General features: G+C 58.7%; 1 protein-coding gene across 1 annotated transcript; it reads right to left on the bottom strand.

Annotated features, from left to right (window-relative positions):
- MOK (MOK protein kinase) lies at positions 1 to 25,818 on the bottom strand. Its single transcript, XM_054567700.1, has 13 exons — positions 25,812 to 25,818; positions 19,908 to 20,022; positions 13,054 to 13,143; positions 11,619 to 11,689; positions 6,150 to 6,228; positions 5,981 to 6,029; positions 4,288 to 4,466; positions 3,340 to 3,441; positions 2,272 to 2,445; positions 1,637 to 1,751; positions 736 to 892; positions 162 to 397; positions 1 to 81 (listed from the first exon to the last, which is right to left on the bottom strand). The coding sequence occupies exons 1-13, from the start codon at positions 25,816 to 25,818 to the stop codon at positions 1 to 3; spliced, it is 1,455 nt and encodes a 484-aa protein (XP_054423675.1).

The following is a 25,818-nucleotide window of genomic DNA, read 5'->3' on the forward strand; positions in this document are numbered from 1 at the left end:
TCAGCACCCCCTGCCTTTCCTCTCGATGGTGGGCAGGTGGTACTGTCTTGGGTGAGGCTCCATCTCCTTCTGCGGGTCCGTCTGGTAAAGGAAAGGACCGGCGCTCGGTGGAGGCCGGCGTGGCGGTGGCAGCTGCGCTCGGGGGGCCCACGGGGTGCTACCTTCTGGTTTGCGGCCCCACACTTCAGGGGCCTTGGCCCCAGGACCTTCCCGCCGCCTCCGGGTCCGAACACCGAGGGCAGCGCCGGGCTGCAGGACGACAGGCCGGTCGCCCCTGCGAGCTTCGGCCTGGGCAGTCCCGTCGGGCCAGCCGGTCCCGGCCACCAGGGGCGGCCCTCCTGCTGCTTGGAAGAAAACACAGGCCAGCTGAGCCCGCCGCGCGCCCCACCCCCCGGGACTGGGGGAAACAAGAGGCTGTTTGGCTGTTTGCGCCGCTTCTGCTTCATTCCACCGCGTGGTCATGGGGTGCGACCCGACGACACCGGAGCCCCAGCCCCGCCGAAGCGAGGGGGCTGCACACCGCGGCCACCGCGGAGGCCGGGCTCCACGCGCAGGCTCCTGCCCAGCTCCCCAGGCCAGCGGGGCCTGCTGCCACCTGCTTCGGGGCAGCTGGTGAACTGGGACTTTTACCTTTTTATGTGAATATTTTCACGGCACGTAAAAATTATACAAAATTCAAACGTCAGCGTCCACAGGTTTGTGGGCGCACAGCCCCTCTGTCCGCTTCCGTCTCACCCGGGGCAGCTGGGACAGGGGCCTCATGGCCGCAGAGCCTGAAGTGCTCGCTGCGGCCGTGCAGACACACATGGGCCGGGCTCGGACGGCGGGCGAGGTCCAGGGGGACCAGCAGGGTGACCCAGTCAGACAAATGTCCCAGCAGCTGGGAGGGCGGCTGAGCAGGGACGGCAGGTAGGGGGCAAATGAGGGCGGCTGGGGCCAGGGGCAGGAGGCCCCCAGTTTGGGGCCTGAGCCGCTGAAGGGGAGCGACCCCGGGGGCTGGCACGGAGAGGGAAGCCAGGGTGGGGGGCCGACTGGGGGATCAGCAGGGGCTGTCGGCAGGCAGGAGGCGCAGGGTGGAGGAGCTCTGGGCAACAGCCGCGCGGGGGCGTGTCTGCGCCGCGGCCCCGCCCCCAGGGGTGCGCAGCACAAGCGGGGGCGGGTGGAAGTGCTGCTGGAGGGCACCGTCCCCACAGACGGGCGCCGGCCCGAGCCCACGGCGTGACCCGGCGGTGACTGCACCGCGGGTGACGCTGCCATTTCCAACCAGCATGTGAGCCCCTCCGTGGCGGTGGGACAGCGCGCTCAGCTGTGGCCCGCGGGGCTCTCGGGGCCTCGGCCCGGTGGCCGAGCGGAGGTGCATGCACTGCGGGGGTGGCCACGGGCCAGCTGGGCCGCCTGGGCCAGGGTTTGGCTTCTCCGTGCCCCGCGCCAGGGTCAGTCTGAGGGCGCAAGGAGTGCCTCCGCCGCCTCCCCACACCTGGTTGTCCCGACCCTCGGCTGGCAGCGGGCGGGGCGGGGCAGGTGGAGCGCAGCCCCTGGAGCCTCGCCTGGCCTGGCCTCGGCCCTGCTCGGGGACCCTGAGGGTGGCCAGTCCTGCTACTACGGCCCACCCCCAGCTCGCCCCCCGCCCTCATACCTGCTTTCTGCCCTCCTTGGAGATCCGCAACTGGGTGCAGAGCAGGTCCGGGGCCGCAGGGCACTCAGGGAAGGCTGCTCGTCCGTGGCCGCCCTGAGGCTGCTTCTCCGCCGCCCTGCAGGGAGGGACCGGGGAGCCGCAGCCCGCTGAGACTCGCCTGCGCCGCGGCGCTGTTCTGGCTCCAAGCCTGCCTGCCACGTGCGCGGTCCCTGCACCTCCTTTCCCCCCAGGACTACCTGAGGGCCTTCTTTCCTCTTCTGTCTCGGCCAACAGTCTCTGGGCAGGGCTCAGAGAAGACCCGGGGACCACAGGCGCAGCCCTGCCGCAGGCCCTACCCCGCCCGGACTGGAGGTCTGGTCAGACATCACGCAGGAGTGGGCAGCGGTGTGGGCTCAGACACCCCTGGGCATGTGCCTCCAGTGCCGGGCACAGCACAGAGCGGGCTCTCCCAGCTCGCGGCCCATTCACCCGCCGACACTCGGGCGTTGCGGGCCCACACAACCCCTGCTGGAACAGCGCAGCCCTCCCAGCGTCCACAGCCGCCGGCAGGGAGGATATGCTGGGACGAGGAGGGGGCGGCTCGGGCGAGAGGGCTGTTCGGGGCCCGGCCCGCCCGCAGAGGCCCGAGCACCCACCTCTGCTCCCGGAAGCAGGGGTGCTGCAGGGCCTGGTGGGCCGTGATCCTCTCGTCGGGGTCGTAGGCCACCAGCGCGCACAGCAGGGAGAGGCATTGCGGGGACAGACTGGCTGTCAGGAGAGGTATCCCTGACCCCTTTTTAAAAGGAAAATCAAAACTCATAGCTCTCGACCTGTATTGAAAGCCCAACGACAACAAACGGTCAAGCCATCACTGAGAGCACGTGGCCTGTCCGTCCTAGCGGCGCGATGGGGCCCACGCTGGGGTCATGGTCTGTGACCTAGCGGGCCCATCCCACGGCATCCAGGCCCCAGCACGTGCCCCACAGGGCTGGCCCCTTGTGGGAGCCCTGGGCCCCGGGGCACGGTGCCGGGCTGCCATGCCGACAGATGGGTGGGCTGGGCGCCGACGGTGGGGAGGCAGTGTGTACGGGCGGGCGGTGCCCGGGGAATCCCTGTCCTCCACCCCCCACTTGGCTCTGAACCTAAAACTGCTCTAACACACGAAGTCTGATTATTTTTAAAGAGAGGGTGGCGGCGGCAAAGCCTGCGATGCAGTAAATGGAAGGAAACGGCTCCTTCCCAGAGGGGCGAATGCCGCGTTTCCACCCGAGACAGGTGGAATGGCATCTCCAAAGCAGCTGCTGCCTCCTTGTCTTCTTCGGTCTCGGGGCTGCTGGGTGCCGCCCCCTCAGCACACGGGGCCCCCAGGGAGACCCCTCACCGGCTCAGCTTCCTCTCGGCTAGCACAGCACCCAGCAGCCCAGCCGCAGTCAGTGTGCGGGCAGCGTGGGGCAGCCACTCACAGCCCCTGCCACGGCCCGGGCCGGGGGCCTCCACCCCCGAAGGCCCCGGCGCAGGGCCCCTGTCTGGGCGGCGGCCCAGCCGCTGGCCGCAGCAGCAGCAAGGTCTCCCCTCTGATGCTCGCGGGAGAGCGCCCCTCCGTGCCCTGGGGCCCTGAGGGATGCACAGCCCCTTCAGCGGCAGCGGGGACCCCGGGGGACAGAGGGGCCCCGCCGGTGGCCCCCTGCCGCCACGGGGGACCCTCGGGAGCACAGGGCACCTACTGTTTGAACTTGGTGAGGGTCCTCGCAGCAGGGGTGCCCATGACATCATGGATTTTTGAGATCTGGTCCAGCTCATTGGCTCCAGGGAAGAGGGGCTGCAGGCTGGAGGAACGGGGCAAGGCTGTGGTTAGGACAGCCCCCTCCCCCCGGGCGGCTCTTAACTCCGCAGTCCTGTGACACCCCAAAGTCATTCACGGTCTTGGAGCACGAGAGAGGACGGCGGCCTGTTGGCACTTTCAGCTTCAGTGAAATTGCGACTCTGCTTTCCAAAAATAACAGTCAATTATCGATATGAATGATCTAGAATCAGAAGTGTACGCACACATCTGGATTTATCAGGCCGTCAGCTGAGTAGGCGGGCGGGGACCTGGGTCCCTGCCTGTGCTGGGCTGTTCAGTCCTAATGCATGTCACCCAGACATGACCTTCACCCCTAGATAGTGAACGCGTCCCCTGTCCCTAACAACGCGCCCCTTCTCTGTCCCATGAGCCGCTAAGGACCCCGGCTCAGGCTGCATCAGCCTGCCCCACCCACCTCCTCCCTTCCTGCGGGGGTGGGGCCAGGAGGACACTCTGGCCTGGGCCGTGCCCAGTGGCCGGGGGATCCTGCCCGACACACCTGCACCTCCCGGGGCGAGGGCGGGGGCGGGGCCAGCGCTCACACCCCAGGGCAGGCCCTGCAGGTAGCCATGAGCTCGGTTCTGTCCAGTTCCTAACTTGGTCATCGGTCCTGTCGCCGATGAAGCCGAAGGCAGAGGCTGGGCCTGGGGTGCCGGTGGAAGGAGGGGCCGATGGTGCTCTGTTCTCCGTCACCAGCGAGCAAGGAAATGTGCCGACGGAAAGTGCATCCTCTGTTCAGTGACCCGCAGGCACAGCCCCTGGACGGCTGTGACCCTGTGCTGTCAGGGAAGCGCCCGGCGCAGCCTCGGCGCCGGCAAGGCAGCCCTACCTGGCGATCTCGTAGAAGACGCAGCCGGCGCTCCACAGGTCCATCTTGTAGCTGTAGAAGCCGTCGGTGAGCAGGCACTCGGGGGCCCGGTACCAGCGAGTGGAGATGTACTCCGTGTACGGCGGCTTGGAGTAGACGCTCCGGCAGGACCCGAAGTCCCCAAGCTTCAGGACCTCCTGCTGCGGGGGGAGAAGGCAGGGACAGCGCCGCCCGCTGCGGAGCTGTTGGCACACGAGCCGCCGCAAGTCACCGCGCCCGGCGGGGAATCACTAGGGCAGCCTGGCGCTCTCCGCAGGAGCGCCTGGCGGGGCCCCTAACAGGTAAGGAGGTGGTGCTTCTGTCCAGCGGACATGTTGACAGACATTCTGGCTTTGCTTTACGCAGCTGCCCAAACGTCTACAGATGCTGGAAAGCATCCAATCGCGATGTGAGGCCGCAAGGTCGTTAGCTCGTGTCACCTGCCCCCGGGGCGGCTCGGGCTGGTTCGCCCACCCCTTCCCCCCCTGCCCCAGGTTCATTGGAGCAGCTCAGACACACCAGGGGGACGGGTTGCGGGATATTCCTTCCATTTTCTGTACCCCTCACATTCAGGCAATAAAATATAAGCTGCTAGTGACTTTGGAGTCTCTAACACACGCCTGCAACAAACGTGTAACTCGGTGTCCCTCCGAGCCAGGTGACCCAGAGGGCCCGCCGGCCTCTGCCGCGGCACCTGCTCCCCAGTGCGCCCCCAGGCTTGCGAGAAGCAGCATGAGGCACGTTACAAGGCGAGGAAAACACAGCCTGCAGAGACAAAGCGAGCCCAGGACCCGGGAATTTAAAATAATGAGGGTTCATCTGTGAAGGGCTCTCACGGGAAAAGTAGACAACATGCAAGTTCACGTGGGAACTGTCGGCAGAGAAATGGAAGCGCTCAGACAGAATCAGAAGGAAACGCTAGAATCTTATTTTATTAACAAAAACAAAAAATGACTTTGCTGGGCAGACTAAACACAGCCAAGGAAAGAATTGGGGAGCCAGGCAATGGCAACTCCCCAAGCTGAAAAGCAAAGAGGAGAAGGACCAGCAAAAGCAGAAGAGAATGTTCAGGAACCGCAGGGCAGTTTCAGGGCGTGCGGCACATGTACGATGACATGGACGGACCCCAAAATAGTGACGCTGAGGAAAGAAGCCAGGCCAAAAAGGCCTACATTCTGGCTACTTCCACCCATAGAACATTCTAGAAAATGAAAACTAATTCTATGAAAACAGAAAGCCACTCTGTGCCTGGGGCAAGGGATGGGGCAGGGGACACGTGCGGGGTGATGGACTGTGCTGACGGCTTCGTGGGTGGACACAGGCCAAACCCGCCCAGCGGCTCACTTTGCATGTGCCGAGTCTAAGTGGCTTCAGGAGACACGGACCAGAGCTCAGATCCCGGTTCTCCCGCCGTTACGTTTAGAGCGTTTAGGATGATCATTCGAATGCAGTTTGTTTTTTGTATATAATCTGAGGCAGGGGCCTAAGACTATTTTCTTCCAGATGTATGGCCATATTGATGACATTTATTAGATAAACCATCTTTCCAAACTGGGAGAAAAAAACACCTAGAGCAGGCCCGGTATCCAGTTATCTGGGGCTGAACGCACACCCAGTAAAAACTTCGTATATTCTACCTTTATTCTGATACCATTTTTGACATAAAAGCCCTTACCTTTATTAATATATTCTCTGGTTTTACATCTCTGTGAAATATTCCATTTCTGCATTCAATATAAAAGGAAGGAAGGATAGAATTAATTGTACGTTTACTGGACTCCCTTACGTCGTGTTTCCATGACAGCAACCCCGGCACCCGCCAGGCCCGCGCCGCCGGGACGCACCTGTGCATGTGGTCCAGGGACCTGCAGAGCTGGTACATGTAGGACGTGATTTTTTTTTCTGAAAATGGATGTCTTCTCCCTGTGCAATCAAGGAAATGGCCCAACACTGTTACCAATGGGACTTACGCCCTTTTTAGAAATAAAAAACAGAATTCATCCTTATTTAATAACGCGTAAAAATCTAACTTCCTCTGTGAGAAATCACGTGAAGTAGTTTTATAGGAGACAGGGAGTATGCCTACAAAATAAGCCATTTAACTTCTCCCTCCTGGCGTGGCTTCCCCGCGGGCAGTGCCCCTGCGCTCTTCACTGTGGGAACAGTGTGGGCCACGCCCCCCGGAGCGCCCGGTCTGACGCGCCTGCCTGCCAGGACTCCGTCCTTCAAACTGCTGACCAGGGAACATCGGGAGTCACCAGTTAACCCAGAGTTTTCCTGGGCTGCGGTCTGGGTGGACAGTCCAATTTAACGGGGACGGACCACCGTCTGTCCACAGCGCCTTGTTCAGTCCACCAAGACGGATGGCGGCCCTCCCCCTCTGGGCCCACAGCTCCGAGGGGCTCCCCGGCCCGGCCCCTGCTGGGCTGAGCCGGGGCTGAGCAGGGGCTGAGCAGGGCCCAAGCTCGCTGGGCGCCTGCGCCCCGCGCCCCTCCCCGCAGGCTTGTGGGATGCGCTGGGCCCTTGCTGGGCTCCAGCACCATCCTTATCCTCGTTCCAGAGCACGTCACGTTCACTTGACTTTAATGGCAAAGGCATATGTTTCACGCTATTAAGTGTTAAGTCTGTACAGTAACCCTTCTCACCTGCTCACTCAGAACTCCACGAGCACGCCCCATCGGCACTGTTGGCCCTCCGCCGCCCCGCTGCCTTCAGTCCCCAGCGGAGGGGCCTGCTCCCTCCTCGGCCCCTCCCTCTCCCCCAGGGCACCCCAGCCCCTTTGCAGCACCCACACCCCCGCTCCAGGAGAGTCCCCGTCTGATGGAGCAAAGCTGCTGGGCAGACAGGCACCCTGTTTCAGCTGCTGTTAACAAGTCAGTTTGTATCAAACATTCTCATCCAGAAGAGTCTAAAGACTGACATGCGCAACAGCAGTAATGTGGCAAATTTTAGGTGAACACGATGCAGCCTGTGGCCTTTGCTGTCTGTCCCCACTGAGGGACTGCGGCTGCCAGCCGTAGCCTGCCGTGTAGAGTCACCACACACACCCCTTCCCACCAGAGACCACCGTCCACAGGCCTGTGCCCGGTGGTCAGGTTTCAAGGTGCAGGCGGGCCACCTGGCGCCCCACGGCGCCGCGCCTGCACCTGCGCCTGCTCGCCCCCGGTGTTCTCCGCACACACCGCTCGGAGCAGGGGCTGGGGCGCTGACCCGCCGGGTGTGCGGGTGAGGGGTCAGGCTCGGCGTGGGGCCTGAGCCAGGGCCACCGACACCTTCAGGGGTGGCCCCCCGGCTCCCTGTTCTGCTCTCTGAAGCCGGCGCCTCCTACACAAGTGCTCCAACTCCTCTGAAGTTCAATTTCCTCGCCTCTGCAGTGGAGTGGCGCCCCGTGCGCGCTGTCACCCAGCGACGAGGACAGCCACCAACGGGTGCTGGCAGCTGCGAGCCAGGCACCGGCCGCTCCGGGCGCTTCCCTGTTCTGCTGTGCTGAGCAACACCGCGCCCCCGGCCGCCGCCAACCCCAACAGTCAGACGCTCCGTCGCCCCCGCTGTGAAGGGCCGCAGGGACCGCCGCCGGCAAGCCCACGGTGCGGGCTCTCACCAGCATGCTGTCCCACAGTGGGGACGTCCGTGCTGCGTCCCCAGAGCCAGATCCGACGGCACCTCCCGGCAGCACCAGCCTGAACACCACCAGGACAGTGTCGCTGGCTTGGAAGAGAATCCAGGGACAAAAACGTGACTTCGCTCACACTTTTAACGGCCCAGGCAGGCGTGGAAGGAAAGCAGGACATCACTGTGCCACGTGTGAGGGGAAGTGTGAGGACTGCTGTCACAGACTTGTCTCACTTCGGCCTTCCTTCTTATGTGCGCCCAGAAGCGACGTGGGGGCACTGCCGATGTAGAGCCAGAGCGCCCTCGCAGCCAGCGCGGAGCCCCAGTTGCCAAGCGATGGGGGCGCTGTCAGGGCTCCGCTGGCACCGCGTCTTCTCCTTCTCCTTGGCACGTTACCAAAGGTGCTCCATCGTGCCGCTGGTGCATGACGCCAGGTGTGGGGACTTGGAAACAGGCCGCTGCGTCAGCCTGACACGGTGAGGGCGGGCCGGGCCGTGAGCACGGTGTGCGGCAAGCAGCGCTCAGCTGCCTGTGGAAACACACTGAAACGCCACGGTGACGGTGGCACAGAGCTGGCTTTCCCTTCTCCTACTTGGTTCGTTCCCCAGTCTCGTGGATTTCTTTCAGGAGGCCTGCCCGACCCACAGCCTCTAAAAGCTATGACCCTAAGGGGGCAGGGCCAGCCCCCAGGACCAGAACAGCCCCCGCTCTGGAAGGTGGCTGGTGGCTGGGACTTCTGGGCCAGGCCCGCCTGCTGCCCGTGGAGGGTCGCAGGGCCGGGGGGCCACACCTTCCAAGGGGGGCGGAGGGGTCAGGCGGAGATGCTGAGGCAGACTGTGGGGCCCAGGGGTGGTCGGGCGGCCTCGGCGGCCAGGGCTTTCTCGGTCCCACTCCTGGAGGCCTGGCTGGGCCTCCTGCAGCAGACACGCATGTTACCATCAACTTCTTCCTCCGCAGTGAACCAGCTGAACAGAGTGACTTCCGGTGGTGAGAACAGCCTGACTATGACGCTCAACATCCAAAAACATCCAGGTGGATGAGGGACCCCTGTGCCACACAGGGGACAGTGTTGGGCACCAAGAGGAGACCAGGGATGGAGCTGCCAGGACCCCACCGCCAGAGAGCCGGCGCTCCAGCGCCAACAGCCCGGCAACAGGAAGGAAGCAGGCCTCCGGCAGGTGCCGGAGACAAAGTGGCACACCCGGTCCCACCTCACCGACAGTCACACGCGAGCACAGGTCAGGTGTGATGGGGCCAAAGTGCCGGCGCCTCCGTGAGCAGGTGAGAATCATGCCCCTCGCCCCCAGCTGCTCCAGAACAGCCTCCCCTGACACAGGGGGCGGAGCCCTGAGCCATCAGCCCAAGGCGCCCGGAGGCAGAGACCGGGTCACTGACGGCCCAGCCGACTCTCCACTCACCCCGTCGCTGACTCTGGAAGGTCTCCCCCAGCGAGGTGAGTGGGCCGAGGCCCCCTCTTCCCCGCCCCGGCCCGCCCCAGGCCCCTCCCACCACCGCCCAGCGGGCCGGGCGGGAAGGCCGCACACCCTCCGCAGGCCAGGGCTCCAGGCGCACTTCAGGCTCTGCTGCGGGGCCACTGCGTGAAGGGCCTCCGGCCCGAGGGAGGGGCCGAGGTTGGGGGAGGCAAGCACCTGAGGGGCCGAGCGTGGCGGCGGCCGCTCCCGACCCTGGCAGGGGTGGCGTGGTGCCAGGCTGATGGCCGCGGCCTCCCTGACCCCCTGGCACCATGTTTGGAAGCTGTTCCCCGGGGCCAGGCCTGGCATCTCTCTCTGCAGCCCTCCCCATCCCTCTGTCTGCTCTGTCCCACGTGATGGGAGCCTTTTGGTTAAACTAGTGGGAATGGACGCTGTGCCTGCAGCTAAGAGGGACGACCCACGCGTCCACATCCGGACTTTCCTTTAACTGCAGCCAGAGCGCAGCCCACCGACGAGGCCGGTCCAGGGACTGTCAGTCTAAGAGGAGATGACAGAAGTTGATGGTGACTGCTTGGCGGCTTTGACAGCAATTCAGCATCGCTGTGACAGCCGAGCAGATGGTCCTCTTCCTGGTGATTAATTTGTATTGCATTTTACAAATGTTTTGTCCACAGCAGGTTAGAAAAAAACAAACTGGTCTTCTACGAGAGTTTTAGAAACATCGATCTAAACCCCAATCAAAACACATCTCTCCCCTGCTTTAAGCACCGCCCACGGCTTCCTGTGAACCTGGCAACCCGGGCTCTTACCGGTCTGAGGAGCAGGTGGTCCGCCTCCCTTGGCCCCTCTAACGCTCCCCCTCTGCCGCAGCTATGTGGCTTTTGCACTAGCTGTCCCTGTGCCTGGAATACTCTGTCCCCATCGCACTTTTTTTAGAAGTGTTATTTATGTATTTAGAGAGAGCGCGGGAGGGAGTGAGAAACGTCCATGTGCTGCTCCACCCGCCCGTGCCCTCGCTGGTCATGGGTCGGTGCTGTGGTGGGCCCCGACCGGGACGAGGCCGCGCAGGGACGGGCTCCCCCGGCTGCGCTGCCCCCCAGGGCCCATCCCCTCGGCTCTTGAACGCAGCGCCTGTTGCCTTCCCAGATCACTTAGCCCTGCCCAGAGTTCCGGATCCTTTCTTTACTTGTTCTTGCCGGCTCTCTCCCCGCATCCACCTGTGAGCTCCGGGGGGTGGGGACTGTGTTGGTCGGTCCCCATCGCGTCCGTTGCAGGTACCAGGAATGAGCCGTTGTTCAGTTTTTGTTCTGTTTCTCAACTCTGAAATCAGGATGCAGGTTCCTGACATCTTAATGTACTCAAACGCATGTGATTTCAATCCCATGTAAAATACATGAACTTGCTAGAACACCTTTTCCCACCGCCCCCGCTTCATAAACCACCGCGTGCCCCCCTCACGGGCACGCTCAGCACCAGCGTCTGCGTCGCAGGAGCAGCGTGTGGATCGGGAGCTTGTCCGCAGCACGTCCTCTCGGCTTGGCCCCAACTGTTAGCGCTAACACAGCAGTCAGCTGTGACGCCGCCACAGAAATTCATCCCGAGCCCTAAGCGGCTACGCTCATGGCGTCGGGAGGCGGTTCTTCTCACCGGTCCTGCCGACGTGCTCTGTGAACCACAGCTCTTCCTGTGCTTTCTCAGGGGCGTTCACGGGGCTCGCTGGTGCTGACGCCTAACACGTCCATGGGTCACACCCGCAGGGCCGCTGGTGAACCGGGGGCCAGGCCCCTGCCACTCCTCCTCCCCCAGGAGGCCTCTGTGAGCCCCCAACGCCCAGCGCGCAGCCCGGGCCCCGCTGCCGAGAGGACTGCCGGTGCGTCAGCCGCCTGTCCACCCGCCGGGAGCTGTCCCCACACCGAGGGGCTCTGGGGGCGCCCTGCCTCGTGCCGAGGCCTGGAATCGCCTGTCCACCAGTGGTAGAGCCCAGGAGAAGAGTGCCCCTCGCAGTGGGACCCACAGTGAGGAAGGCCTGACCGGCCTGATGTGTCCTGGGCGCCGTCCCCGCCCAGCCTGCGGGCCAGGTGGCCGAGGTCGGAGGGGTCGGGATGGCCAGGCCCAGCCCTCCCCGGGCGCAGCAGGCAGCCCTGCACATCTGTCTACCAGTAGCCACCGCACTACGGCCACGAAGCGTCCTGAGAACCAGGACAAGGCCCAGGCGAACTGCACGCTTTAAGGTGAGTTCTTAGGTCGGCTTTCAAGTGAGTCACGTACCTCGTATCAGTTCATGAACATTCATGTCCATAAGCTCACATATTAGCGCAAGAGAACCAGATTTTCTGTCGCTGAGGAAGAAAGGTTTTTAAGTGTTCTTTCGTGTCTTAATCAGAAAATATAATCAATTATTTAATTCATCTGTAAACATTTCTGGTAAAAATAAAGCCCTCCCACATCAGACAAAGTCTAAAAGGTAATGACTGAAACAGAAGAAGTTTTCACTTTAAATAAATATTTCAGCTAAAACTTCAAAATCGTAGTAAAACCCTACTACAAGCCAACACTAACCCTCCTCTGCCCCAGCTGCTTTCAAAGCCCTGCGTCTGGACCACAGAAGCCTAACTCTGGGCAGAGAGGGGAGCAGAGGGGGTCGTGGCCAAGCAGAACCACCTGGAGAGGGGGGTTTAACTCACACCCTGTGACCGCAGCCTCGCTTTGAATTTACCCAAATCTTGTCCTTGTGATTGGGACACATCACCCTTGAGGGTGACGGAGTGGGGACTGAGGCCTCTGGCCCAGCCACCAGCCTCTCCTGAGCTCAAACAGCCCCCGAAGGGCTCACTGGCCCCAGGCCGGGCAGCCTGTGGCCCCCACCCCCGATGGCTCAGGGCGCCCCGGTCAGGCTGGAGCCCCCGCGTGCAGCTCCGGACGGAAGCGCCGCCTGCGCGGGCCGGGTTGTGACTGACGCCCGCAGGCTGCAGCCTCCGGACCTGGCCTAAACTGATGGCTCCGGACACTGTAGGCCAGGAGGCTGCATGGCTGCGAGAGCACTCACAGTGTTTAAAGCCGGGGGAGCCTCCGGCGACACCTGCCGTGTTAGCTGTCAGAGGCTGCGTTTGGTGGGCCACAGAGGCCAGGCCGCCTGCTCGGGGTCTGCACTGCGCTGGCCCAGGGGAAGGCGGGCCCCGGAAGCCGGGCCGAGCCAGGGCCGGGTCTGGGGAGCAGGGCCCAGTCACCAGCCCCTGTGCACCAGCTGCGCCCTGCCCTCCTGGCCTGTGGGTTAGCCTTATGGGAGCCGCTCTACAGTTGAGACCAGAAATGACAAACTCCTGAAACCGTACAGTCGGTGGAAGAGGCCACGGGGGACCACGGAGAGGAGAGCGGCAGGGAGGGGAGAGCCATCCCCCAGGCGCGACCACAGAGCCTTCCTGGGGGTCGCGGTTTGCACCAGGGGCCTCAGGTGCCAGAGCCACCACCAGCCCCCAGGAGCCTGCGACTTGTGCCGCTCTAGTGCTGCCTAAACAAAGGCGCTGCCTCAGGGGCCAGGCACACGGCCCCCCAAACAAACACGTGACTTGAGACGAAGTTTGTGACTCACCGAGCAACAAAGCGAACTTCTGAAACGCCTCCCATGATTTTTTTTCTTTCTTAAAAAGAGGCTTAATCGTTATCATCAAATTCAGATAGTTTTCCGAGGCCCAGGTATACTTACAAGACCACTTCGTGCAGCGTGAGGATGTTGGGGTGCGGGTTCAGGCGCCGCAGGGCTTGTATCTCCGGGAGGCTGTTCACCTGCTCCATGCTGTTGTGCGGGTGGACAGAAGTCGCTGCTTACCACGCAGCTCAGCGCTAGGGCCCGGGCTGGCACGGCACTGTTAACTACCCAGGGTCACCGCTGGAAACTCACAAATCCTTCAAGCAAGTGAAGTTTTATTTCTCCCCTTAGCAGTTAAAATTAAGCATATCGCACTTCTGCATTATCTTACAAAAGTCAAGGTTCTCAGTTTGGGACATATATTGAAATTTTTCCCATCTAAGCTCCTGAAAGAATACCTTGGTAGTTTCTTTTATTATTAATAAATATAGACAGATAATAACATTTTCTATTAATCAATTTATGGGAACCATCTGAACAATGTAAATACCATGCGAAAATAAGTGCCTTAAATTTTCACACAGACCCACCCTTCCTCTCACTTCTGAAGGCTGAGCATCTTTTCAACATCCTTCACCTGGTGACAGGTGTTCTCTCAGCACCTGGGCTGACACCTAATCACGTGACTGCTCCGTCACCTCTTTTCATCCCAGAGGTTCTGTAAGGAAGCGGCTGTGGGAATAGCCTTTCTCTGAATGGGTGGAAGTCCGCCCCACTAGCTTCTACCACACGGTGCGCAGCTCGGCCTTTCGTGCCGTTATTTCTCCGACAGTGTAGCGCCGTTCTCAGTCCGCGCGGCTGGATATCTGAGGATCTCTAGTCTAGCCCGCAAATGGAAGCCCGGTAGGTAGGAAGAGCCCGAGAAGTCTGAGGGTTAGGCTATTTCAGACTAGAATATTTTGGCATCTCTGGGCCACACTGGAAGAAAAGGTGTTGTTTTGGGCCACACGTTAGATGCAGTGCAACACGGAATCCCAAACACATCACTTCATGTTTTCAGGAGACTTTGCGTTGGGCCACATCACAGCCCCCTGGGTCGCGGGCAGCCCGCGGGCGGCAGGCAGACACCCCGTTTCAGAGCCTTCTTTCATCACGGCCGCACTCCCCCCGCACACTCAGGGTGATGTTCGAAATGTCAGCCACTCGTGTGCGTGGTCAACCAACAGCCAGAAACGACGGCCCACAGTGCGGGGCCAGGGTCCGAAAGGAGGGACCTCTCGTTGCTGGGGAGGGGAGAGGAGGTCTGGGGGGTGCTGGGCAAGGGGCCAGGCACAGGCGGGCAGCACCCCAAAGGCTCGGGACGGCAGCTGCTGACCACCCAGGACAGGGGGCGCTCTCTCTGCGAACGGGGTTGGGGGGGGTCTGCCAGGTGGGACTGAGGGGCAGCTGCCCAGCTGTGTAAATTCCCTAAACCTCGCTCACAGTGGGTGGGAGTTCTGATATGTAAATTATGTCTCAAGAAAGCTTTACAAAAATCTTTTGAAAATCCAAATTATTTGGCATTTGAGTCTTTTTTTAAAAAAATGTGGATGTTCTCTCCTATTTGGAAACCCTGGTCCTCTTTGTTTTGATCAGGTCACATACCCTTTCTTCAGTTATTAAAAAAAATTCTACCTAAAATACAGTTGTAGCCCCAGCTGGTGTGGCTCAGTGGGCTGAGCGCCGGCCGGCGAACCCACGGGTCGCCGCTGGGTTCCCGGTCGGGGCGAAGGCCTGGGCTGCGGGCCGGGCCCCGCGCGGGCGTGTGGGAGGCGGCCAGTGGATGTTTTTCTCCCTCTCTCCCTTACTTCCCCTCTCTCTAAAAAATAAATAAAATCTTTTTAAAAAATAAAATACAGCTGTATTTTTAAAAGAGCAAATAAACAACACCAGCTGGTTGAGAGCCGGGGGACGGGGCGCTGCACGGGCGACTTCCGGTCGCCCCGCCAGCGCCGCGGCCGCCGCCGCGTCCTCACGCTCCCTCGCCGGCGCTTCGGTCGCAGCACGTGGTTTACGTGGAGCCCGTTGCTCCTCCGCCCCCTCCAGCCTGCAGGGTCCGTGCGGGCCGCCCGCCCTTCGGGCTCCGCGCTGGGCGCGACTCTGTTCTCGGTGGCTGCGGCCCCTGGAGCCACACAGTGCGCAGGTCTCTCGGGGTCCTGAGGGGCGGTCTGCGTGGAAGCCCCGCATCTACTGAAATCCCACGTGCGAAGGAAACACTGGTGGTTTTAAGTCCCCTGCTCTCCCACAGGCAGAGCGTCCCTGCACCGGCGCGGGCTCTCACAGTGGACGGCGGCTCCCGCTCTGCGCCGAGGGGCCCGCGGCGGCGCGGTTTTCCGGAAGCATCCACGCGTCCGTCCAGTCCCGCGACGCCCGCGAGGGGCTCCTAGGGGTGGAGCGTTTCTGCCTCGCAGCCGCGGCAGCGGTTCCCCGCGGGCGCTCCCAGACGCGCTCCGAGGCCGGCCCTGCGCGGCGCCGCCCGCACGGACGGGGCGCTGCTGGAACCGCCGGCTCGGCGGCCCGGAGGCTGCGGCTGCGGCTGCGCCTCTGCAGCGCGGCCCTCGCGGCGGGGCGGGGCCTCGCACAGCGACGACTCCCAGTCCCGGGCGATTTCCCTGGTGAGCCTTTTCGGACACTGAGGAGAGAAGTACTCCCGCACGTTTCACAAGAGGAGAGGAAGGAATCACCGACAAGCGCCGGGCCTGCCCTGGCGCCACCGGCCGGGGCGGGGGGCAGCGCGGCGACGGGCCTTCCCCCTCCCGCCCGCGGCTCCCGGCCCTGGAAGGGCGCGGCGAGGCCTCTGCCCCGAGGGCCCCCGCCGCCGCGGCCTCTCGTTTCTCGTTTCCCACCCCGCCCACACCCCGCGGCAGGGACCGCAGAAGTGGGGTTTTACAGGAACCCGAAACAGTCCTCAGGGGGACGAGCGTGGCCTGTTTAATAGCGATGCCAGACACTCCAGAACCCTAGGAGCTACACGCGGTCTCTCCAGGGCTGAAAACCAAACCCAGAACCAAAGAGCAGCACGGAGTTTGTGGGTCAAGGATCGCGACACCGGAACACCCAAAAGTCATGCGCTACCTCATTCCTAGAAATGACACCAAAGCAGTTATCTTTCTAGAAGAAACTAAAAAGTCATTTCTCCCTAGAATTCAGAAATAACAGCAATACCTGTATCAATGGGAAAAGCTTGCGAGCAATGTGAGTCATTCAGATCTCCTATGGTTGGTTTTGTTTGTTTCCTGGGACTGTTCTTTATGTTTCAGTTTGAACTATTGCAGATGAACAGAAGAGCCGCAAGGACAGGACAGACAGTCCCTGTCACCTACACCCCCGACCCTCCCACCTCACATGGCACTTCTCAAACCTCGGTTAACGTTGGTGCGACTCTACCAACTAAGCTAGACACTTGGATCTCCCACTTTTTCCACTACTGTCCTTTTCCAGGGCCAAGGGACTGCAATTAGGGGCTCCCCGCAGGCGCCCCCACTCTGGGACAGCTCTGCGGGCCCCTGTCCTGCGTTTCCTGGACGGGCGTGAGGCGCACCGGGCAGGCGTTTGGCGGGGTCCCCTGCGCTGACTTCGTCCGATGTATTCTTGTCATTCAACTGAGCTTATGGGTCTTTGGGAAGGGCTACCGTGCGGGCGATATGCCCTTCCCATCCCAGCATGTCAGAGGGCGCACGACATCACCATGTCTTCCTGCTGACGGTGTCATTTTAATCAGTTAGTGAAGGTCGTCATCCAGGCTTCTCAGTGAACAGTTACTATCTTTCCCTTTTCATTTTCTGTTCTTTAGACACAAGTCACTAAGCCCAGCCCACATTCAAAGGCAAGGGGATTAAGCCCCACCTCCTAGAGGGAGGGATATCAAATGATTTGTGCGCACAAGTTAAAGCCACACAGTAATTATAAACTGCGGGAGGTGGGGGTGGCGGCATCGCAGGCTCTGCAGAAACCCCGTTCTCCTTCAGGTTTCACCTACGACCTCGGCAGCATTGGTTTATCTTGTCTGCAGAAATTACAACTGTGCGTCTCACGAGGATTTTCTCCTTCCCTCATTCCCGCTGTACTTATTAACTGGAATTCTCCTACAAGGAACAACTGTCCCCTCACCCCAACTGATTGGTCCCTCGGTCATTTCTTTATGCCGGGTTGCACGCGTGGCTATTCACACAGCTGAGCGGCGGGTAGCTAAGTGGAGAGGGACGGCGGGGGGCGTGGGCCAGCGCACCCCCGCCCTGCTCTGGCCACAGGTGACCACCCTCCAGCAGCAGCGAGCGCGCCTGATGCCAAAGTCTTGGTTTCCAAATAATCTTTCTCAGGTGAAAGGAGCCAGGACTCCTTAGGAAATGGAAGAGTCGAGGGGCAGGGAAAATTCCATACAAGACAAGCCTAGAGCATCTTGTGGTGACAGGGAGGAAAGACGTGTTTACCAAAAAAAGGATGGGACGTGTTGGAAGGAACAGAGCCAGCCTGCAAGGGCTCCCGTGGCCAGACCTGGGCCACTACTGAATACACAATGGCAGTGCTGGCTTCTCACCTCCCCCAGCTTTGAGCGTATGTACCAACAGCAAATAAGGGCTGACAAGAATAAACCAACCCCCGGGTTCGCATCACACGGCGCAGACACCCGTCCGCGCACACTGAGCTCAGGCTGACCGCTGGCGGCATCTCCGCCACAGGACACCACTCGCCGGGCCAGGGCTCGCCCTTCCAAGGAGAGCAAGGTGTGCAGGCGTGATTCACACCACAGACACCTCCCACGTGCGCACGCTTTGAGGAAAAAGGAACACAGAGTCAGTGTCACTTACTAAAATCTTGACTTATCGTGGGTTTTTAAAAGAAAAACATCTTCTAAAGTGAAGGCAAAGAGTGTGAATTGTTCTGAATGGCATCAAATGGCCACCACATAGCACGAGGCTGCCACCTGGCCCACTGGGCTTGCTGCGTCCACGCCCTTCCCTTGTTTGGTCCTCCAGTGCCTCGCGACGAGGAAGCCAAGGCTCGGGGGCTTGCCACGTGGGGTGCTCTGTCCAAGAACCAGACATCATCATCGTAAAGCCGTTTTATTTACTTGCAGTAGGCAAGGGAGACGGAGGGTTCCTACCCCGAGCTCTGGCCCCCAGTACACTCTGGTCAGCTGCGCGTTGATTTCTTTGCAGTTGGCTGCTTGGCTGCTGGGCTGCATGGCTGTGCTTATCCTGGCTGAATTCCTGTTAAGTTCATCCTGTTTATAGCTGATCTACAAAATACTGCACGCTATTTTAACATTTAGCAAAAATAGCATTCGGTAAGAATGGCCCAGACCTTGCAACCCTTGCCCTAGCTACCATGAGGGGTGCACTTGCAGGGTGTTGGGGACCTGCTGGGTGGGGGGCCCAGGACGCATGTCATCACTGGGAAGCCACGTCCCTCAGGTAACGCTGCATCCTCCTGAGGGACGGAGACCACACCAGGTACACCGAGGCAGTTCTCCGGGACAACGGAGCATCCCCCGCCCCTCAAAGGAGCGCCCCTTAGAGCATGCGGGCCTTCTTTGACAGAAGCATTTCCAAGCCATGCTGCAGAGAGCTCCGCCTTCCTGAAGGGATGTGCATGACCGAGCCAAGCTCCCTGCCGCTGGCTCAGCAGTGAGCGGACCGCGCAGCAGTGAGCGGACCGAGCAGCAGCCTTTGAAGGGCCTGGGGTCTGGGGGCCGCTTGTCCGGTCCTCTTGTCCTTTGTGGGTCCTGTGTCTGCAGGCACATCTGCCCCAGACTGGGTGGTGGGACCAGGTCCCCTCCCGAGGTACAAATGCCTCCCATGCTGCTCCAAGGCCTCTCCCAGGCGCTGTGGGCCTGCCCTGATGTCCGCACAGGGGCAGCGCCCTCTTGGCCGAGGGTTTTCAGGTGAAGGCCGGGGGTGGAGGGCTGGATCCACAGAGAACGCAGCTCTGAGGAAGATGGGACAGAACAGAGGACGGCAGGGGCCCAGTGACTGCGCTCTTGGCAGAGCCGGTCACCAACCACTTGTCCCGGGTAGTGGAGGAGAAGTCTGGGCTCAGAGCTGACTCTGCCCACCTAGCGACCCGGAGGGTCAGCTGTTGCATGACGTCACGTCGCTAAGCCCCTGTCCTCCTGTGCAAAGACAGGGATGCCCGCCTGAGCCCTAGGGGGCGCCGCGAGGATGAAGTCCCTATTCCCCACACCCCCGGACACCAGTAACCCTCCAACTCGCCCTTCTGAGCCGAGAGGCCATTTGGCACACAAACAGCCTGATATCAAGGTTTACCCCCAAAACACTTCAGAAGGCTCCGTGTCAATGTGGGAGAGTGATCACTCCTTTAAGAAACGTGCTTGGATATTTAGAGACTTCAAACCCCTTTATGGAAAAGTGTGACGGCAGCAGCCACTCCAGCCCTGCTCTCTTATCGCATGCGCCAGCTGTGCGGCGATGGCCGCTTCGTGTGCTGCGGGCCAAAAGGCAGACCCGGGGACCGGGGGAGGTGGCTCCGGGGACAGGGCCGCAGCCGTCCTCCGAGAGGCCAGCCCAAGCGGGGCGCTCCCTCTCCACCGCTGTCGCCCGGGAACCCGGTTCTCCAGACCATTTGGAAATTTCAGTACATTAACTGAGTCACAATTCCCTAAATCGCAAGGGCTTCTAGTATGCTCGGACAAAGGTCTCCTTACAAAGTCCAACTCACACAACTCTGAGGAGCACAGAGACTGTTTAAAGTGAGGCATGCGTTTACAATCTAAATTTCTGGTGACCCGTAGTCATTGATATCACAGTAAACTGGGACGCAGAAGAAGCCCAGTGCGAGAAACATAAAACGAGCCCCTAACCCTCGCTGCCTCCAGAAGTCAGCTGTGCCTTGCAGGTTACAGCATGAACACAGCGCCCCACGGGCTGTTACAGGGGCCGCTGCAGCGGTGCGGGGCGCACCGCGCCGCCTACCTGTCGAAGTGCTGTTTCATCTGTTTGCACGCATAGCAGCTCCCGTCCCGCAGGCTCCGCGCCTTCACAACTTCAGAAAACGTCCCCTCGCCTATTTTGCTAATCACTTTATAGTCTGTAGGTACAAACAAGCATGAAAACAAGATTTTATCTATACACATATCTCATGCACAAATGCTCAGTCCGGACAGTGAGCCTCCCATCTGTGAGACACCCCACAGCCTCTGCTGAGGACCGTTTCTCCTCTGCTCCGTGGCTCAGTCTTCCCCTCACTCTGTGCTGGCAGGAGCCTCTGCTCCGCTCCACGCCGCCCCCGCCCGAGCAGGAAAACAGGCCCCCGGGCCCTGGTGGAGATGAGGCGCAGGCCCCACAGACCCAGCGAGCGGAGGAGCAGGGCGCCTGGCTGCAGCGCCGGGCACGGGCCTGGGCGTCCGGCTGGGGGACACCGCCCAGCAGCCTCGGGGTGGTCTCCTGAAGGCCACCCTCCTGGTCCCACGGAGGCCGGGCCAGCTTCCTGCCACTCTTGCGATTCCTGGTTGGCTGAAACCAACAGCAGCAGCCCCGGCCGTGCCGCTACCACTGTTGCCGCCTGCACAGGGGCGGTTTCACAGGCCTCTGGTTCACTACGGTCACTCTCCTCCTGCTGGAGATACCCAGTTTCTGTTTTACAGACCAAACCCTGACAGACTCAGACGTGAGTACCTTGAAACGGGTGTGGCACTAACAGAAACCTGCAAACTGCAGCCAGCCGATGGCTGATGGCCGATGGCCAGCCGGGAGAGCCCAGGCGCTGCGGCGAAATGCAGCTGCAAGAGCGTCAGCCTGCGGCGGACGCAGCCTTCCCAGCCCAGGTGGCCACTGGCCTGCTGGCCCGGGGCGAGGTGGTGGGAGCCACAGCGACAGGGTGCGCTTCAGGGACCGGGGGCTCGGGAGGACTAGGAGGGAGAAGGCAGCCTTGAGGGCAGGCCTCGAAGAGAACCTGGCGCGGGGAACTCAGTGGGAGCCGGCAGGCCAGGAGCCTAGTGGGCAGACCTGGACCACAGAGGCCCATCAGCTCCAGGTCCCAAACCCGCCACAGCACCAAGCGGGCTCAGGACCCTGCCCAGCTCCACAGCCCTCTCAGGCGGGGCACCCTTCTTCTACTTTGTGTGAACTCTGAGGTGAGTAGACCGGCAGGAAAAAGGTTAATACTGTTTTAGAAGTAATAAAGATTTTTAGAAATGATGTGTAATTTTTTCTAAGTTCATATTTCAGTCAACTTCCTACTTGATTTTTATTGATAAGAAGCTCTGAGTGTAGCCCTGGCTGGTGCGGCTCAGTGGATCACGCGCCAGCCTGCGAACCTGGTTCGATTCCCAGTCAGGGCACAGGCCCGGGTCGCGGGCCAGGTCCCCAGTAGGCGGTGTGTGAGAGGGAAATGAGCAATGCATCTCACACACTGATGTTTTCCTCTTTTTTTCCTCCCGTCCTCTCTCTCTAAAAGTAAATACATAATAAATCTTTAAAAAAAGAAGAAGAAGAAGTAGCTCTGAATGCATACCACTCTGAAACTTGCCCTGGCCAGGGGGCTCAGCTAGTTGGAGCATCAGTCTGCACCATGAAAGGTCTGATTCTTGATAAGGGCATGTGCTTAGGTTGCTGGTTCAATCCCCAATTGGGGTACATATGGGAAGCAACTGGTCAATGTTTCTCACATTGATGTTTCTCTCTCTCCCTTTCTCTCTCTCTAAAATCAATAAATTTATCTGTGGGGGAGGGTTAAAAAATAATTTTAAAAGTACTCTTAAATTTGGTTGTTCTAAAATGTTCTCTTCTTTTCCTTTCCTGTCACCTAATAATTTCCATAAGCATTACCAATAATCTAGGCTTATTTTATTATATTTTCGCTGCAAGTCAGTGGTTTTGGATTGGAGGGGGCCGGGCATAGCAAACGCTCACTGACCGCGAAGGGTAAACAAACCATGACACACCCGCACCCTGGAACGCCGCTCAGCAACAGAAGGGGGCAAAGCCAGCGTGACCTCAAAAGCACCGCGCTATACGGGAGGAGCCGGATTCGAAGGCTGCATACATCACGTGTACCTTTGCTACACTTCATCCGCATGAAACTCTAGAAAAGGGAACACATCAGCGAGAGAAAACACGTCACAGAGCCCCAGGGCGCAGAGTCAGGGGTGGCTGGCTGCCAAGGGCACAGGGGACTTCCCAGAGGGCACCACTGTCCTCATCTGCCAAAGCCACCGAACTGCACACTCACAGCAGGTGGGTTTTACTGGCTGTAAATTATACCTCAATAAAGCTGTTGAAACCTGGAGGTTTCGCACTTAAAAATTCAAGTTAGAACCATACTCCACAACACACTTAAATATTGGGCAATACTTGTAAAAGGTCAGTTGTAAAAATCAAACTACAGGCAAGTGCCCTGCTATCTCCAGCAGCCCATGGTGAGGGGGGCCTTAGAGCCGAAGGCCAAGGGGGTAAGGTCACGGACAGGGAGATCCGGGGTGAGCCCTGAGAAAGTACTCACAACGAGCATGACAACATCTAATGTGTTTATGAAGCAGCGTCGTCTCACACCAACGCCTGCCTCACCAGTTGGGCGCCCTGTGGTGACAGGCAGCCACGCCTCGGTTTTGTTCAGTGACACCAGGACGTACAAAGCTCGCCGCCGGGCCACCAGCCAGCGACTGACGGTCAGGCTGTGGCCAGAGGAACTCAGGTTTGGGAAGAGAAGAGGGGAATTTACACAACAAATTCCAATGTGTGTTTCATCACAGATAAAGTAAGTCAAGCACACGGCCTTTAAAAAGCAACCGCAGCCAACTGTGCACTTTAAAGCGGGTTAAGTACAAACTCCCAGTGTGCGCCAACAGGGGCGCACCGCCAGGCGGCCACAGCCAACCAGCAGCAAAGGCAGCCGGCGGCCCTGGAGGCCGGGGGCGGGGACGGGGTCCCTTCCCCTGGGGCTCCCTCAGTAGACGCAGGGTCTGGCTACGAAACAAGGATGAGAGGCGGGGGAGGGAACTAGGGAAAACCCCCCTGAAAAAAAACCTAGGAAAGTATCTTCCTATTTTTCTCCTACAGGATCTGGCGTATTTTCACAGGCCTTGAAAGTTAGACAAGAAACAATTGCTGGGAGGATGTGGAGAAAGGGGACCCTCATGCACCGTTGCTGGGAATGCAGACCGAGGCAGCCACTGTGGAAGGCAGTGTGGTTTCCTCAAAAAACTAGAAACGGAAACGCCTTTTGATCCAGTGGGTCCATTGCTGGGATTATACCCTAAGAACCCGGAAACACCAATTCAAAAGAACCGCTGCACCCCAATGTTCATAGCAGCATCGTATACAATCACCAAGATATGAAAGCAGCCCAAGTGTCCATCAGTAGATGCGTGGATAAAACAACTATGGAGATTTTTACCCAGTGGAATACTACTCAGCCATAAAAAAGAAGAATTTTACCCTTTGCAACAGCATGGATGGACTGGAGAACATTATGTGAAGTGAAATAAGTCAGACAGAGAAAGACAAGTGCCACATGGTTTCACTCATATGTGGAATCTAATGAACAAACCGACTCACAAGGAAAATGGGTGCAGACTCCCAGACGGCAGGTGACAGCTAAGGGGCGGAGGGTGGGGAGTGGAGGGACTGAACAGAAAGGAAAAAGGACTCATGAACACGGACAACAGTCTGGTGATTGTGGCGGGGGCGGGGGGCGGTCAGGGGTTTAAGGAGACCAAGTAGTAATGGAGACAAAATACAATAAAAAAATAAAGACGGGAACCACGAAGGTTCGCACAAAGCTGCGAAGGGCACAGAGCTGTGCTGTAAAAACAGCCCTGCCCCGGATGAACAGGAAAAGAAGTAACAGTCACCGAAACAAAACTACCACCTGCCCAGACTTCGCGACATAGAGGGCTTATGTGACTGAGTGAAAACGGAGGAGAAAAGGAAGATAAATGAGGCCATTTGGGTTCATTAAGAGCCTTGCACTTTTATTAGGCGGGGCTCGTTTGTTTAAGTGGAATCTAAGCCTTATTTAACCGTGAAAGTGGAGGTCAAATTCACCCTTTGTGAAAAGGGAAACTCGTCACACCCAAGTGAGAACATTTGTATTCAAATACGGCCTCTAAAGACTTTTTCCCTAAAGGTCTTGATCGAGGCAGGTGCCGGGCACCGCGGCTGCGGGCTCGGGCCGCTGAGGAATGGGAAGGACCGGGCGAGGGTGAGTCGCCGAGCGCGAGCACAGGCCCCGCCCCCTCCGCCGCCGTCGGGACAGCCTCCAATTCCCACTCTCTACAAGAGGTGAATTCCAACCACGTAACTAAAACAAGTTCAGGACCCGCCCAGTTCCTCAACCGGTGGAGCGAGGACAACCGCGACCCAAGTTACCAAACATCATGCAAGCACCAAAGGGTTGATAAAATTACTCCTAAAATCACAGAAATTTCCAATTTAAATTGTGCCCTTTAACCTAGGAAGTCCACTGCTAGTTATGCATGCCACCTAAAAGCATCACCCCAGCAAGTCACAGTACGACATCATAATCCCGTGTAGCCTGGGACATCTGCTTAGGGAACAAATCCATGAAAATGGGCATGGAAAATGTTTGGAAGCACGTCTAAGAAAATGTCAGCCGGGCCGACCCAGCCGAGTAGGGGAGGGTCTGGAGACCAACTTAAAGCCTTCGGTTTGAATTGATCACAAAGCCAGCGTTATTTTCACTTAATTTTGTTTTAATTTAAAAGGAAAAAGTTGCTAGTTGATGCGTCTAGCTATTAAAACGGAAGGTGGTGCACACTAGGAAAAACAGAACGGAACCAGATTATTTGAGGTGCCTTACAATCTTGAGTGTATAAAAATATATTAACGAGGGACAGAAAGTTTAAATCTCACTGCAATGACAACGAATACTTTTAAAAATTCTTTCTGGGCTCTATAGTAACAGACGTGACTGTCTGACGAACGTGCGCCCCCATCAGGGCACAGGCTGGAATCACCAATGACCGCATCAGTAAGTGGAACGACAAACTGACGTTCCTCTCTCTCTCCTAAAAAAATCAATAGTGTTTTAAAAAAGAAAGAAAAAGTCGTTAAAGACACAAAAGGCAGGGCGCTGGCTAGATTAAAGCAGACCAAAGAAATAGGACAACAAAATGCAATTTGTGATTTTGATTGGACCCTGGAAAAAAATAGAAACAACTATAGTGGACATCATCGGGACAATTGGGACAATCTGAAATGTAGACCACATACTGTATCAACACGCTAGTTGTCCTGTAACTCTGTAGGAGAACGTCCTTGTTCCTCGCAGACACTTGCTGAATTACTGGTGGTGAAATGTCATGATGTCTACGGTGAACTCTCAAAAGGTTCAGCAAAAATAAATACGTAACTTAGAAAATGCCAGGGCACAGCGGGGCATCTGGGTGAACGGTTTATAAACATTCAGGGAACTCTTCTTGCAACTTTTCTGCAGAGCTGAAAACTTTCAAAATAAATAGTTGAAAAGGAAAAAAGGAACATGGTAAAAGAAAAATGTGTGTATATAAGTTCCCACTATAAGCAAAAGTGTAAAATGTGTATTCTAACCACAGCTTTGGGCGCATTAATGAAAAAGACAAACATGTAAAACACTATCCAACAGGAGAAAACAAGAATGCCTGTAAAGGGTGAATGAGGTGAATTATTTTTTAGTATTTTGTGACACAATTTATGCCCCATGCCATTACCAACTGACAGTCGTGGCACGACGCAAATCGCACGTTACAGCTTTTACTGACATCATTTACTCTTTTCCCAGCAAAGGGGATCTGACTGTGTCCTGCGTCTCCAGCTCGCCGGCTCGGTCCAGCCCCCGCCACTCGCCTCGCGTCCCCGCCCCTCCGCGGCCCCACTCACTCTTCAT

Source organism: Pteronotus mesoamericanus, unplaced genomic scaffold, assembly GCF_021234165.1.
Source record: "Pteronotus mesoamericanus isolate MK-2021 breed Mesoamerican mustached bat unplaced genomic scaffold, CSHL_Meso_final contig_192, whole genome shotgun sequence".
Lineage (NCBI taxonomy): Eukaryota > Metazoa > Chordata > Mammalia > Chiroptera > Mormoopidae > Pteronotus > Pteronotus mesoamericanus.

Bases quoted from the DNA above. Each gene is read 5' to 3' on its own strand.
- MOK (XM_054567700.1), bottom strand. The intron at 1,752-2,271 runs GTGGGTGCTCGG...CCCTCCCTGCAG, and splicing joins CCCTGCTTCCGGGAGCAGAG to GGCGGCGGAGAAGCAGCCTC. The intron at 893-1,636 runs GTATGAGGGCGG...GTCCCTGCTCAG, and splicing joins CCAAGGAGGGCAGAAAGCAG to CCGCCCTCCCAGCTGCTGGG.